General features: G+C 38.3%; 1 protein-coding gene and 1 long non-coding RNA gene across 5 annotated transcripts; one reads left to right on the top strand and one right to left on the bottom strand.

The window, feature by feature from the left end:
- Window positions 1-403: 403 nt before the first annotated feature.
- Window positions 404-8,048, bottom strand: LOC143887271 (granule-bound starch synthase 1, chloroplastic/amyloplastic-like). Of its 4 annotated transcripts, none has more exons than XM_077391381.1 (14): window positions 7,893-8,048; window positions 5,035-5,424; window positions 4,774-4,854; window positions 4,567-4,665; window positions 4,368-4,457; window positions 2,983-3,046; window positions 2,790-2,890; window positions 2,584-2,693; window positions 2,217-2,460; window positions 1,952-2,128; window positions 1,658-1,849; window positions 1,338-1,427; window positions 1,118-1,246; window positions 404-1,012 (listed from the first exon to the last, which is right to left on the bottom strand). In XM_077391381.1, the coding sequence occupies exons 2-14, from the start codon at window positions 5,407-5,409 to the stop codon at window positions 896-898; spliced, it is 1,869 nt and encodes a 622-aa protein (XP_077247496.1). In that variant the 5' UTR covers window positions 5,410-5,424; window positions 7,893-8,048; the 3' UTR covers window positions 404-895. The 4 variants fall into 4 exon arrangements, with proteins under 4 accessions (XP_077247496.1, XP_077247494.1, XP_077247493.1 ...); XM_077391379.1 differs by having other exon boundaries at window positions 5,035-5,419; window positions 7,893-7,970; XM_077391378.1 differs by lacking the exon at window positions 7,893-8,048 and adding an exon at window positions 7,734-7,882.
- Window positions 8,049-14,595: 6,547 nt separating this feature from the next.
- On the top strand, window positions 14,596-15,375 carry LOC143887270 (uncharacterized). The gene is made up of 2 exons (XR_013254119.1): window positions 14,596-14,910; window positions 15,023-15,375. It is a non-coding gene; the product is annotated as an uncharacterized LOC143887270 (long non-coding RNA).
- Window positions 15,376-15,687: the final 312 nt, after the last annotated feature.

Below are 15,687 nucleotides of genomic sequence, written 5' to 3'. Positions count from 1 at the left end.
CATTGCAGGCCCAGTACGTGTATGGCCCGGGAAACCCTTCACAGCATCAATGGTAGAGTCCACCTGCCCATAAAAAAATGGTGTCCATCTCATGCATTTTCTGCAAGTAGAAGCATCCATTTTTCGCATTCAGTTCAGAAACTAACATCAAAACATCACTCAAGAGTGACACAGCAGATGTGTTGTTAGTTATTTCAGGGGAACCATTATAAATTCTTGAACTTCATTTTGTGTGAAAGGCCCTGCAAATAGAGATCAACAAGGGGTAGAACTGATTCTCACAGAGTCCGTTTTAGAACTAAATTAAAAATTTATCGTACAATACAGTGCGCAGTAGATTATTTGGCTCGAGCCTTATTCCTAATCGCTGTAGCAAACAGCTAGACCATAAGAAAAGATCACATCAAGAAAGAAGAAAACTAATTTCCATTCAAGAGTTCTTACGTGTTTCCACAACCTTTCCTTTTGATACCTCGGCAGATGGACAAATTCCTTTTCTTAGGAACATGTACAAGATTTGTCACCACAAAATAAGATAATGATAACCCTACCATTAACTAAGATGTTTATTATCTAATTTGCCAGACCAGATAGTACCCAATTTGAGAACGTCCACATCACCAACCCCTAAGTAGCTGTCAACCATGTCGTTTATACAATTGGCTACACGTCTAGATGCTTCTCTGTGAACTGGTACATGGTGTGTTAGGGAGATGTTGGTCCTCCATATGTAAGGCACTGGATTGCAACTGAGTTCATTATTAGTTCATAGCGCAGTGAAGAGCAAACAGAGCTTATGTTAGCTGCCTAGAGCCTAGGTTGGTCCATTTATGAGTGTCAGTTTATTAAAGTAGTTTATTAAAATGCTAAGAGAAGCAAAACATTGATTAATCCTTCAAGGAGTGGCCACATTTTCCTTGGCAAGAGGGGCAATTTCCTCCCCATTGATTCCAGGCTCGCTGCCCGCAACTCCCAAGCTCAACAGCACCTCCTCCCATTGCTTAGCCGGTCCCTGTCACACAACCAATAATATGATTCAATTCTCTAGACACTTTATTTTATTGGACTTCTTTTTATCTTAATTACGAAAACGTAACTTCTTTGATATTCCACTCACCTTCCAGGAAAGATCTTGAGCCATACAGTTTTTAATCATCTCCGTAAAAGCAGGTGTACCATAAACACCAAGAGCCTTTTCGACAGTGGTGGCAACTGCAGTAACGTCCGCGGGATCGACAACATCACACTGAAAGAACAAAACATGGGTTTGTAATTAGTATCCGTGGAGAAAATAAGTGGATGAAAATTTCATAATTAGAAGAGATGTTGTCACTTACATCTACATTGAAGGCTTCTCCAGTATGAAATCCTGTGACACCTTCTTTTACAGTGTCTACTAATCCACCAGTCGAGGCAACAATTGAAACCTGCAGCATATCAACCAGTACTGATAATCTATGTATTGGAAAGGATCGGAATCGCTATGGAACTAAAATTTGTTTTATGTTCATTTTTACAACCTAAAACAAAATTTACGTCCAGTTGAAAGAAACAAATTTATTGTTAAGTCACTAGGTTGCGGGCGGTTTACAATTTTCAATTGAATAACTTTCATAGAAAGGTAAAGAAGTTTGGAGATTTGATGTTGTATTCATACCGTTCCATAGCGCATGGCGTGCAACTGAATAAGGCCACATGGTTCAAATCTACTAGGGACTATCATAAAATCAGCTCCTGCTGTTATCATATGGGCTAGGGGAACATTGAATTTTGCCACTCCTCTTGCCTTGTCTGGATATTTTGCCTCCAACTGGTCCAGTTGTTTCTCCATGTACTTTTTGCCAGTTCCCTGCAAGGAGAGCCGAAAATGGATGACAACCACTGGAAAACAACTGAGTTTGTCGTCAAAGAAATACCAGGGAATTCACTTAGTTCTCAGATTCATACTTACAAGAACAACTATCTGAACATTTTCTTCAGCGATTTCAGGAATAGCCGCTGCTAGAATATCTGAACCTTTTTGCTCTTCAAGTCTCCCAATGAAGCCTATGAGAGGGATATTTCGATCAATAGGCAACCCAACTTCGGCTTGCAATTCTTCCTTTAGAAGAGGCTTTGCATCTAATACCTGAAAATGAAATTCTAGGATTATTAGTATTCTCAGTTACAGACCAAGAAATATTTGAAGTTAAAAATATCATCTGAAAAGTACCCACAGTTGTATCATCGTATTTGACGCTGATATATTTGTCTGTTAATGGGTCCCACTCTTGAACATCCATCCCATTCACAATTCCAGTAATTCCAGTCTTGCGAATGATGGTATCCAATTCCACACCTCTTTCAACCCCCGAAATAAGTTCTTGAGCATAATATGGGCTCACAGTCAAGACTCTGTCTGATTCTAATATTCCAGCTTTCATCCAGTTAATTTTCCTTCCTTTCACTGGCTTTGAATTCCTGCAAAACCAAAAGATACATATTTTTACCAAAGGAATGGACTCTGATATCCATACAAGTGGGAGGTGCCCCTCAGAACAAACAACAGATCAACTTCTCAAGTAAAAACTGGAGAGCACATACCCATCAATAAAATCGAAGGAGCTTTTAAATTGGTCTGGGAGATTTAGAAGTGAAAAGTCCGAAAAAGCAAATCTGCCTTGGTAGGCAATGTTGTGTATGCAGAATACAACCTATAAGCGTGATAAAATCCAATCTGAGCCAGACAAATTTGAAGTTTCCAAGTGGAATAGTATAAAACTTGAAACCAAACTACGAAATCACCTTACCTTGCCATTCTTGTAAATTCCATGAGGTTTGTACATACTCTTTAAGTAACATGGGAGCAGAGCAGTATGCCAATCATTAGCAATGAACACAACATCTTCCCCTGCGATTGGAAGGCACGAATAGCAATGTGGCATAAAGTAACTTCTAAGTAATAGTAACCAATTGCAAGAATCAATAGGCGGGAACCCATACCATATGGTCCAGAAAAATATTTACTGTTATTGAGATTTAGAACCCTTGGGGCTTCCAGAGCTGCCTGAAGGACATTAAGAAGAAATAAGTTAAACATCAACAAAATTAGCAATGTAGGATCATCAAGATCGGCCATTCAAAAAGAAGGATAAAAAAAGGAAAACATATGTTGGAAATAAGTAATGTATCAGCGGTGAACCAGATGTTCAAGAATAACTGGGGCAATTTTTTCAGTCTAAGATAAAGAAAGATGGAGGAAAAGAACCATGTTAAACAGTCAACACAAGGTCAATCCTTGATCTCTATAGTGAGGCTTGAGGGTTGCTAAATGACTATGTGACTAAACAAAAGCATTAATTATCCAGTGGAATATTCTCCAAAAGAAAATAATCCAGTGGAAATAAGATGACTGTAACGGAACAAAAGGTCGTGAAGCAAAATAACCACGTAAAACAGTCAACACAAGGTCCATCCTTGACCTCTAAAGTGGGCTTGAGGGTTTCTAAATGACCATGCAACTAAACAAAAGCATTAATAATCCAGCAGAAAAATTCTCAAAAAAATAATAATAGTAATAATCCAGAGGAAACAATTTAATCCCCAGTTGAACAAACCTAAAAAATCCTTGACAAAAGATTACCGAATCACACCTACAATAACCATTATCCTAAAATCCTCAAGGACGGTTGGGTAGTATCATTGGACAAAGTGCCTTCGAGACTTATTGCCAAAGCCCAAAGAAAACAACTTGCAGAATGTAATGATTAAAACACCAAACAGTTAACCACACCATCATAGCACTTATATGTAGATGAAACTAGCATGCAATCCTCGTGGCTAACATAACAGTGGAAAGGACCCAAGAATGTTAACCTTCAGCTTCCTTAGATGTTTCCATTACCCACTGACTAGACTACTCTACAGAGCTACAAGTTGAGGCCATTGGTACCAGAAACTTGGCAACCTAACCTTGGAAAGCAGGCACAAAAGGTGCTACTGAATCCCATTTTCTCTATTGCAAAGGTAGAAATAATGTGCCTAACTTCCTGCTTAGGAATTGGCAAGGTTTCAATGACAAATCCTACTAATGCCTAGTTTTCCAGATATTTCTGAAAGGCAATTTTCTGAACGATTTTTTAAACGCAATCGCAAAAGTTATAGAGTTATTTGCAACCCCAGGAGGTTGTGTCAAGATGTTATGATATTGAGTGCCATAAAACTAGGAATAACAAAAACAAAACAATGCATTTAATTTCATAGTTTTACAAGTACTGGTTATTTAAAAGGACTGAACAGGTATAACTGCTGGTCCTCAAGAAATTGTATTCTGTGGATTATTAAAAACTGAAAATTCACAGAGAAAATATGAGTAGCTAAATGCTGACCTGACATAACAAGCTGAACTGTAGTTTGTTGTCTTCGTAATCCGTTCCAACAACAGGACCATAGATCTTTCCTCCAGTTTTCCCCCACACCTTATAGTCCATTTATTAAGCATCAAAGTATGCTCACATTGAATTCTATAGTTCAAGTGAAGTACACTATAAAGTGGCCCTGAATAAATGTTTCGGGATGAAGACTGACCTTCTCGAGAAATATTGGGTGATCAACGAAAACACGATCAACTCCCCTTTTATAGCAGTGAAAAAAGCGCACAGTTTCAACTCTATCCCCAACTTTTACCTGTGTATTAAGTGATGATTTCTTAGCAGCAAATTTATGGAACAAGTCACTATTAAGCTATAAATACAACAGAAAACGTCTGGAAAGACTATGATCATTAGGAAGTACCTCAACCGTAACACTGGTATCCCACGAGTCTTTGTACTGATCGTAGCGAGGAGTGACTGTCATGACACGGTGTCCATTCGCCTAGAGCAGGATCAAAACACGTAGCTCAGTTGAAATATGAGTTTGAAAACATAATAAACCATACCCATTACAAATAATGAACTGTTTAAAACAATAAGAGTCCTGTTAATGAAACAAAAAATGCTAGCATGTTCAATTTTAGGTCAGAAAAAAACTGCAGTAATAAGGGTCTATGATCACCGCCATGGCTGGTGGCAGTCCTCCAAGAACGTCACCAAGTCCCCCAGTTTTGCTCCATGGGGCTACTTCTGATCCCACAAAGATGAGGTTCATCCCACTTCCACTTACGATGACTCCCCATGGCCTGCCAGTCGTATTATTAAATCCCTTCCTTCTAGCTTGCTGGGAAGTTGCTTTTGTTTTTGTTTGCATGCTTATCAAATCCACTCGATTCAGAGATCTTAAACCATGATAAGGCATGGCCTGGTTCCTCAGGGAAGGAATTCTTTTGCATGCTGCGCTCCTTGAAAATGGTTTGGTCTCTGAATCACATGTTCCTCCAGAGTTAAAATGAGAGCTTCTTGAGATGAACTGTGAAGCGCTCATAGATGCCATCTGAATATGCCTGTTCTGGAATAAAAGAAAAGGCCACTAAGAAATTATTCCACTAAATACCATTCAAAATTCAACTACTTCAGTTGATTCCTATAGAGAAGTAAAAAAAATTAAAGACACCTATTACTTGGATTGGAATAACATAATTATCTATTAAACTCCCCTTTAGACAATATATCTAATAAATGAACTCTTAAGTTTTACAACCTCACAACCAAGCATGTGTCAATCATAATGAAACCCCATGGTTTCTCAGATTCCAAAATCAAGGCATGATTTCAGGAATGGTGCATTGTCCACTAATCCTCCAAACATGAAGATCCAAGTTCTCGAAAAACTATTGGCTCCACGGCATAAATAATGTATCATCACTAACATCAAATTCAGCAATTAGCTTATTACAAATCTGTCGATCATGGATGCTCATAGAAACTTCAAGATGGATCAGAGTGAGACAAAAATATAAACTTCTGAAAATGTTAAGATCTTGTCAAATTGGCACCCTGTTAAAATGTTACCAACCTAGGGGTCCAACTTGGGTCAAGTCAGGTTGAGTTTTGCTGAAAAATTAATTGGAGTCAACCCGAACCTGACCCAATTTATGGTAAAAGCTCAAATCAAATTCCCAAAAATCGACCCAAGTTGCACACCTATACCAACAGTATACACAAACACAACTATTTGATCATTGTGTGCTAGTGGCATAGAACTTGGACACATGCACATTTCTATGATGTAGAATTACACGTCTCCATGCATAAAAAGTAGGGTATGCATGCAGGAGCAGAGACAGGAATTTAGACCTTTTTTTTTTTTTTTTTTGAGGGGGGGGGGGTATGGCCCCTCTCATGCTATATGTGCCTCCGCCCCTGCATGCATGTGTAGCTACGATGCCCAGATTCTTGTACAGGCTTAGAGAATCAGTGTTGAAAGAATACAGGTATGGAATACAACAGCAACAAGACAAGGGGATGGGCTGTGCCATTTCCAAATGTTTACATATTCATTTTGCTCCAATATATTGATATTTTTCAATGAAGAAAATACAAAGCAAGAAAAAGAAAAATTCTTTGTATCTTATTATGAACTTTTATTTTTAACTTGCAATGAAGATTTCAGATCAACTTTGAAAATAAGAATCAGTTGACTTATAATAATTGCTGACTAATTGCAAGGTGGCTCCAGTGATCACCAATTGACGTCAACAGACATCTAATGCACTCAGGAGATTGGGTCTTCCATACATTCAACAACCATGTGATGCACACCTCAAGCAAAACTAATTAAAAACAAATGTGGAGGAGTACGAAGAATAGAGAATGTAGGCATGAGTATTCAGTGTAAGATGAAATATTTTAAAATAAAAACGGTGATTCTATTGGTTTCCTTGAAAGCAAATGTAAGTAACAGCTCACTGGGCAGAAATATGTGCAGAGATCTCTTGCTTTTAAACAAAACAAGTCTGGGGGTTTTACTGGGTTGTTAAATGAATAAATACTCTTTTAGTGCATTAATAAAAAATCAGTTCAACATCTAGACAGTCTCTTCTCTCTTTTTTTTCAAATTTCCAGTGCTTAATTACTAATAATTGATCATTTGAAGCATAAAACACATAAACAAACCCCAACCATCGTGCAATTAACAAACACAGTGGGAAGCGTACAAGGCAAATTGAACATTACGTTTATGATAAGTTCTGTTTACAATTCTGTACAGAAAGACTCTAAATGTATGCACTTTTGAATATTATAATAGAATGGCCGGAAAGATCTGATTCACTCATACTACATTCCTAGACAGGATCACTATTATCTTAAATTAGATATGTATTATTGACCATATTTGACTAAAATCTTAAACAAATTTCAATATAATTCACCTTCTTTAAAATTTGTTAGCTAAGGTAAGTGAGTAGAAACCAAGATATTTCTTGTCGAAGAAGACATAAACAGAGAGACAAGAATCTAGGAGAGCAGTCTCAACTCTCAACACTAGAGTGATAGCCAACAAGAGTACTCATGTATTAACGAAATCAAATGCACCATATAAATCTATGATATAGGTATGAAATAATGCAGTAATTTCACAATTAGTCCATAGAACTATTAGAGTATCCTGACACTTGAAAATTTTAGAAAAATGTAACCACTGCCAAGTGACCACACAAAAAAAGGAAGGAAAACAGAAACTTCATCTTTGAAAATGCACTAACATGGTATCACATTTTAAGCTGTTGTGAAATGTAGATAAACCTAGAACAGAAATTAGAAATGCGAATCCCAATCAGGGAACCAACTCTGATAAAATTAGAAATGATTTAGTACCAAAATTAGAGAAAGAGAGATCACACAAAAGAGCCAAGTGAAATCGCGAAACACGCAAGAACTAAAAATTCAGAATGAGAACAGCCAAGAATGATGAGTTTGAAACGATCCAAGGAAATCCAGTGTAAAGAGAAATCTGAAGGTATGGAAAAATCTTACCGAATTCCTAGAAAAAAATGGGTTTTGGAGAAATGGAGGGGATTTGTTGATTATTATGCTAATCCAACTGGGGGAGTGACTGAGCAGTTGAGGAGTTGCACATTTGTAGAGGGGTGGACGTGACACGTGGCCTTCTGTTAATGGTTGAGGGGGCTGTCTCTCTCTACATGAGGTGGGGCCCAAAGCATTATAAATTTGAATATGCGGCAAAATCGAAAGTACACAGCGCAGGATTTGACACGTCAGCAGATATATAAAATTTTCAAATCCGACGGGCAGTAAACGAAGGAGAATGAACGTTTACGCTCCCAAGAATCGTCACGTGGCAAATGGATAAGCCCTTTCTTTTCCTCTTTTTTAGCCCTAAAATCACGAGACGATCACAATTTCTTGATTTTAGGGCTCCATTTTCCATTCCACCGAATTTCACTCTTTTTCCTGTTAAAAAAGTCTCCATTTGCCCTTGTAAAAATTTTCCAGAGGATTGGTCAATAAAAAAAACCCAGTGTCTCATGTAGATCATCTTTTCTTTTCTTGGTGTAACCCTAGATGAAGCTTGATGGATCACTAGGGTAGGATAATCCAATCAATGGATCACAATTGAGGCTTACTACAGATTTACTATTCACCGTCAGTATTTAACCAGCATTGGGGCATTTACAAGATTTGAAAGCCACATGAAAATTTATATTACCCATTTTTTTATAGGCACTCTTTAAGGTGCATTGGAAACTTAATGTTACATATGTTTTGACTCTTTTTATCAAAAATATATGTAAAATGATTGCAAAATTAAGTTTCCAATGCAGAACGAGCACCCAATGTTAGCAAAACCTTTTTTTTTTTTTAGCAGGGGTTTGCTAGCATCTGTTCCACGAGGCATTTCGCGGCTGGGCTGTTATGGGGTGGCATGGATCGAATGTTTGCCAGAAAGTGAGTTTTTTCAGGGGCTCCCTTCAATTCAGCATTCTTCTTGAAAGAAAGGGGATATTTTTTTGCAAAGATGAGAGAGATGTAAATCAAGTTAAAATGGATATTATACATTCTATACGGATTTTCCTTTGAAAACCATACGCACCTGATCAGGATTTCCGACTGAGAAATAAAAAATATATAGAATTAAAAATTCCTACAAATAACATGGCAAATGGCAGGGACATTGCAGCAGTGAATGGCGAAAGCACCCTAGACAAATCCAACTTAGCGGAAACTTTTGAAGGCAAGGGCAATGTGTGATGCACGGGCTGACAAAGAATTGTACAGACTACATCATAGGTTGATCCAAACCGTCCATGTGATGGAACACAACATAAATAGGTTGTGGTCGTAAAATCATTTCCATAGGCTGATCCTAGCCCTCCAATCTATAAAGGTTTCCATAATTGTTGTTCCTCATAAGGTGCCCGGAATTCGTCAATATTTTTACAGGTGTCCTGCATTCGTAATATCAAACTTTCCATAATTTGACCCTTACATAGTGAATAAGGAAAAGTAGTTTTTTCGTCATCGTTAGGGGTGTAACTCGGGTCGGGTTGAGGCCAACCCGACCCAACCCGAGAAACCCATTTTTCCAACCCAACCCGATGTCCCGATGTCCAACCCGGCTGGGTTCAACCCGACCCAACCCGATTTCCAATTCAGGCTGGGTTGGGTCGGGTTGACCCGATTTGATATTGTACCAATTGTTGACCTCCTCAACTCAAGCCGGATTGTTTTGGATTTTGGGAACCAATAGTGAGTCACCAATAATCAGTTTTTAACTCACAATCGGTTCTCAAAATCCAAAACAAACAGGGACTAACAATTAACAAAGGAAAATGTTATCCGCACTACTATATTTTGATAATCACAGTCCTCACTTGATTAAAGTACGGTATGACCTGCACCATAGGATTATCCAAACCGTCCATTGTGGACTGTGGAGACTATTTCAATGTTGAAAAAGAAAAAACACATCTACAGAACTTCTTCAGATGGAACCCAAATTCGGGTTTCGGATCGGGTCGGGTTGCCCGACACCCCAACCCGACCCAACCCGATTTCCAATTCGGGTTGATTTTTCCCAACCTGATTTGTGAAAAATCTTAACCCGACCCAACCCAAATTTGGGTTGAACCCATTGGGTTCGGGTTGAACTCGACCCGCGTGGGAACATCCAAGAACATCGATGATTTCAAATTATATATAGTGCATTAGTGCTAATGTCTTCACTGCCATATTTTATAATGGCATTACTCACTGTATTTTGATGATCTCACTCCTCACTTTATTAAAATGTACGGTATGGCCCGTACCATAGGATGATCCAAACCTTCCATTAGATGGGCCACTGCCTAAATAGGTTGTGCCCTAAAAATACCTTTCATAGGTTGATCCTAACCCTCCGATCTATAGAGGGTTATAGGTTGATCCAAATCATACATGTGATGGAACACAACATCAATCGGTTGTGCCCATAAAATCATTTCCATAGGCTGATTGTAGCCCTCCAATCGATAGAGGTTTCCATAATTGTTGATCCTCTTTAGGTGCTCGGCATCCGTCAATATTTTGTAACTTGTCCCGAATGCGTCATATAACGTAGTTTTTTCGTCATTGTCATATGTCTATATCTCTTTTTGGTAGTTTTTTTCTGTAATTGTCATATACATGTACCATACGTCGGTACTTTCGTATGCAATTGACGATTGTACCCTCAAATCATTTCTAATTCAGAGAAACTTCTAGCATCAAAATGACGTAAATGCCCCCAGCTAATAGGATACAGTAGAAAGTTCTTCTAAAAGAAGGGCATGGAATTATCATATGTAAATTATTTTTTGAGAACAATCAATTTATATTGTGGACCATTAAATGGACGGTTTGGGTCATCCTATGATACATGGCGTACGATTCTTTTGAAAAATACTTGATTGTACGGACTTACACCATAGGTTGTATGCCAAAAATTATTTCCATAGGATGATCCCAACACAGTTACGGGGTTTCCAAAATATGTCATTTATCTATAGATTATAGGGATGCAATCATCATTTGGGAATGATCAAATGGACGGTTTGGATCATCCTATGGTGTAGGCCGTAAAATATTCACTCCAATTTTTGATAGGTAAGTTGGGGTTTTGTGGGGACCCCTACCGGCTTATTAAAAAATAGTTCAATACATGGGCTTACACCATATATATTGTAACAAGAATTTTGTGACAAAGCTTGCAAACCAAAAACATATTTCTTACACTCCCTATTAAAAAAAAAGTACTGTATAACTTACACCATAGGATGATCCAAACCGTCCAATTGATGGGCCACATCGTAAATAGGATGTTCCCAAAAAACACATTTCCATGCGATGATCTTAGCCCTGCAGTCTATAGAGGAACGGCATATTTAGGAAACATTTATTGATTGGAGGGTTGTAATTATCCTATGGAAATGAATTTTGGCACACAACCTACTTACATTGTGGCCCATCAAATGGACAGTTTGGATCATCCTAAGATGTAAGCCATACAGTACCTTTTGAAAAACAATACTCATTGTAAGGAAAAACAATACTCACTGTAAGGACTTACACTATATATAAAAACTCTCATAATCACATCATTTCCCTCTAAATCATGGGGAAACAGGTCAAACGGGCCGAGTCAAAGTGACGCAATTTTTTTTACGGGTCATTGGTCTTAGACCCGCACCCGGCCCGCGGGTCAACTGGATTTTTGACGTATGTTTTTAAGATTTTTGTGTGTGTGTAGGGATTTGCTAGCCACCTTCGCCGAGCGTACTTGTCTGCTTGTTGCCCATCATTTACTGTGAAGATTGGTAGAAGTACGATTTGTGCAAAGGTGGCTAGCAATACATAATAGCAATAAATAATAATCATGCGGGTACTAAGTTTTAAATGAAAAAATTACGGAAAAATGGAAGCAAAGCAGAAAAATTATAAAAAAAATACCGAATGAAGGTACTAAAATAAGACAATTACGACCAAAACCACAAATAAAATTGAAAAATTATGACAATTATGGAAAAAGGCATAAAAGGAGACAGCTGACGTCTTTTTTTTAACCATGTGCAAGGGCATATGAGAAGCGGAAGACAAAAAGAAGTAGCAAAAAAGGACATGTGGGAGTTTTACGGAATTAAGGCGGGTCGCATAAGGCAATAGCAGGAATGAAGTCGACGATTTTTCGGGGATTTTTCCTTTTAGTAGTAAAGGATAAAGGATTTTAACCCTGAACGTGAGGTATTTCGGTCTATCAACTTCTTTGACCATTTTGAAAGTGTCTTCCTTCTTTTTTATCGTTTTGTGGTGAATAACGCGTGGAAAGCTACCCATTATAAAAAAGAAAGAAAGAGACGACATGGGTTGTAACGTTCTGTGACACAGTCCATACATTGAACTCTACCCGGTGGGATAATTCGCACCTTTCAAAGGAGGAGATGTGGAAGACTTTTTAACACTTTTTGCCTACAGGGGTGCGAATTATCCTAAAGTGGGTGCAAATTTACCATTACATTACTTTCGCTTTATTGGCAACTTGCAAACGACACCATGTGAACTGTATGAGGACAAGTGAACCTTGCATGTGGCCGGCTGTTCGCTATGACGTGGCCTATTCAGATTCAAGTCACCCACCCCCACAGATGAAGATAGGGTTGTTATCCTCTCTTTGCAGGCAAAAGCCTCTTCAGCTGCGGCAATTACCAATCTACCCCTGTATTTACATATTACTAGAAAGTTCCAAACACCATGTAAAATATTCATCCGGGGTTTGACTTGGAAAAAAGAAATTGCAACAAACATATTAAAAAGTTAGGGGCTGTTACACGCCAGTTTTGTACCTGCTTGTGCCACGCGTACATGAACAATCCATTAACATAAAGGGCCACAACAAGTCTGGTCAAATGCTGATGATCCCACTCAATTAAGCATTGTTAGGGTCCCACAAGAAAGTCTAAATTAGTGATAATTGTACCCCTTTATTTTACTAATTAGTGGGATGCCCGTTCCACATGAAACCAACCATGTGGATTGCCTCGTAGTGTATTACTAGATCAACGGTCTCGATTGCGCATACATATCCCTTATGTGAGACCTAATCGCAGAAGGCATTTCAGGGAGCGTCTGTTGCATGAGAGAGCAGCCCCATAGGCTCAGATTTTGTCTTAATTCATCTGAGCCTATGGGCTGCTCTCTCATGCAAATCTCCGCCTATGTGGCTGCTCTCTCAAGGAACAGATGCTCCGAGAAATGCTTTCTGCGATGGGCGGTAGCAATATGCCAGCCCTAGTAGGTCCCACTGCATTGGATGATCTCAAAGTAAGTTATTGATCATAACGTGACTCTTTTTTGTTCATCAACGTCAATTGCGGCGAAGAAGAAAGACTGTAAAACCATCTTTTCTGTATTTTCAGATCTTGAGATGAATTAATTAATAAACATAACGTGAATTATTTAACACGCTTGACTAAAGGCCCACGTAATTTGACTCGGGCCCACCTATAAGTCATCGAATTAAGGGACGTTCAAGAGGCTGTTGTGGATGCTGGAAATTTGTACTTAATAAAATATTTTCAGTAAAAACAAGTTTTTCTGCAACTTAGGCTGTATTTGGCAACCATACTCAGCGGTTTTTTTCATTTATCATCGGCCAAATTCTTATCCGAAATACGAAAAAAAAAACCTTCTTTAAATTGAGACCCTGCAGGACCTTTGAATTTTCCAAGAGATACTTCTTTTCCACATAAATTCCATGAAAGTTATTTTCCGGCTCTGTTCCGGGAAAGAAAAATAAGATGTTTCCCGGGAATCTGACATGGCATTAGGCAAAAGAAATTCAGGGAATCTGTGAGGAATAAGTTTCCATGGATTGTTTCTGGACTGTTCACTTGAGCACGAAAAGGTTTTCAGGGAAACTGCTTGCCTTTCTTTTTGCACTAGTTTTCAAGGGAAACGAAATCAGTGTGTTTTTGGTCGGAAATGAAATCCCTACTCTGTTTGGTTGCCGGGTTTTTTTGGTTCTTGGGATTTATGTGGGAGAAAAAATTCCCAGGAGATTGGTGAGAAAAAAAAGAGTCCTAGAAGTATCCTGGTAAAATAAAAATCCCATGTTTAGTTGACCGGATTATGATGGGGAAAAAAAAACCTTTGTTTGGTTGCTTGAACTGTTGGGTAGAAAAAAATTCTTCTCAAGCTTATTTTTGGTTCCTGAGTTTATTTTTGTTCCTGGGGTTATTTTGGGATGAGATGAAAAGGCAATCATTACAAAAGTGGGATTAAAAAATTCACCACACAAGCAATCACTACAAGAGTGGGATTAAAAAAAACCTAGTGCTAAAAGGCAACCAAACATGGGATGGGACTAAAATTTTACTAAATCTTCATGGGACAAAAATTTAACTGGCAACCAAACAGAGCTTTAGGAGAATGGGCTTTTCCATGTCATTTTTGACTTATTGCAGAAATTCCACATGTGTAATTCTATTTCCCCTGTCAAGGAAAAAAGAGGATGTGGAACGCAAGTGAACAGAGCCTGCCTTCTTTCATTTTCCATGTTTGTGACTTTCTGAGGTTAGTTTTGTCATAGAAAATATAATCTTATTGTCTTTTTTTCCGTGGAATCCGGCTGGCAATTACCGAAAGAGCTGTCGGCCTGTCGTAAGTATAAAATTCATTCAAACCACACGCCGCTTTTGAACGGAAGTCTTACTTTCTTTCTTTCTTCCGTTTTTTCTGTCGGCTGTCAAACGCTTTTTTGTTTTTCTCTCCCAAATTCTTCTCTTTATAAGATACCTTTCCTCCCTTCTCTTCTCAACTTAAAAAAAATTCCTTGCTTTGTTTCTTTTATTTACGCTTTCTCCTCAATCCCCACTCTCTATATTTAAATTCCATCTTCCAAACCCTTCTCTCTGCATCTAAAAATATGGCTGTTGGAACTCTGTCTTTCACCGTACCAGCTGTTATTGCTGCTGCCGGGGTTTATTTCTACGGCCATCACAACAACAACAACACAACCAAGGTGGGTTTTTCTTCGTCTAGTGATTTTCTATCTTTCTACAGATAATCAGATAAAAGAAAATAGTCTCTGTTTCTTGGTTTTGACTGGGTTTTCTCTTGGTTTCTTTTTGCAGAATATAGAGGGTCGGTTCGAAGTTTCTAAGGAGAAGATGAGAGCCCATGAGAAGGAACAAAAGAAGAAGGCTGATCTGCCCCGATTTGCTTTAGAATTGGACGGATTGCATTGTTTTGAGACCTTGGTTGCTCATTAATGGTCTTTTATTATATATAAATCATTACAGCAGACATGGGTTGTTATTAATTAACTATACTATTCAATTAATTTAATTATATTCAGTTCATCCCAGACAATTTTGTGTTTTTCTTTTGTCTTTTATATTGAATGAATGATAGACAATTTTGTTTTTGGAAGAAATATAGGGTTTGCCTTTTGTACTGGCTGAAAATATTGAGACTTTTTCTACGACTTTGGTGATTGATGATCATAGTTATGTTTTTCTTTTCCACTTGAGAAATTTCTATACTACACGAAAAGAACCTAATCGGATGGGATTTTAATTGGATAATTCTTTTCAGTGTTTAAAAACTCTGACTCGGCAAGGAATTCGCCCGAGTCGACTCTTTTTTGACTCTTTTTTACCTCAGCCGTATTCCGCGTTGCACCACATCCGCTTTCCGCGTTTTGCCCTACAGAGTTAATAAATTCCGTTGACTCTTCCGAGTTATGACCGTGTCAACTGTGTTCTTGGCCGCGTCCGTGCAGAGTCGACAAAGATTT

This window comes from Tasmannia lanceolata, unplaced genomic scaffold, assembly GCF_043159265.1.
Source record: "Tasmannia lanceolata isolate RefF3 unplaced genomic scaffold, GAP_Taslan_0.1 ptg000012l, whole genome shotgun sequence".
Taxonomy (NCBI): Eukaryota; Viridiplantae; Streptophyta; class Magnoliopsida; order Canellales; family Winteraceae; genus Tasmannia; species Tasmannia lanceolata.
Note: the sequence above shows the minus strand (reverse complement) of the source record. Positions and strands in the feature narration are given on the sequence as shown.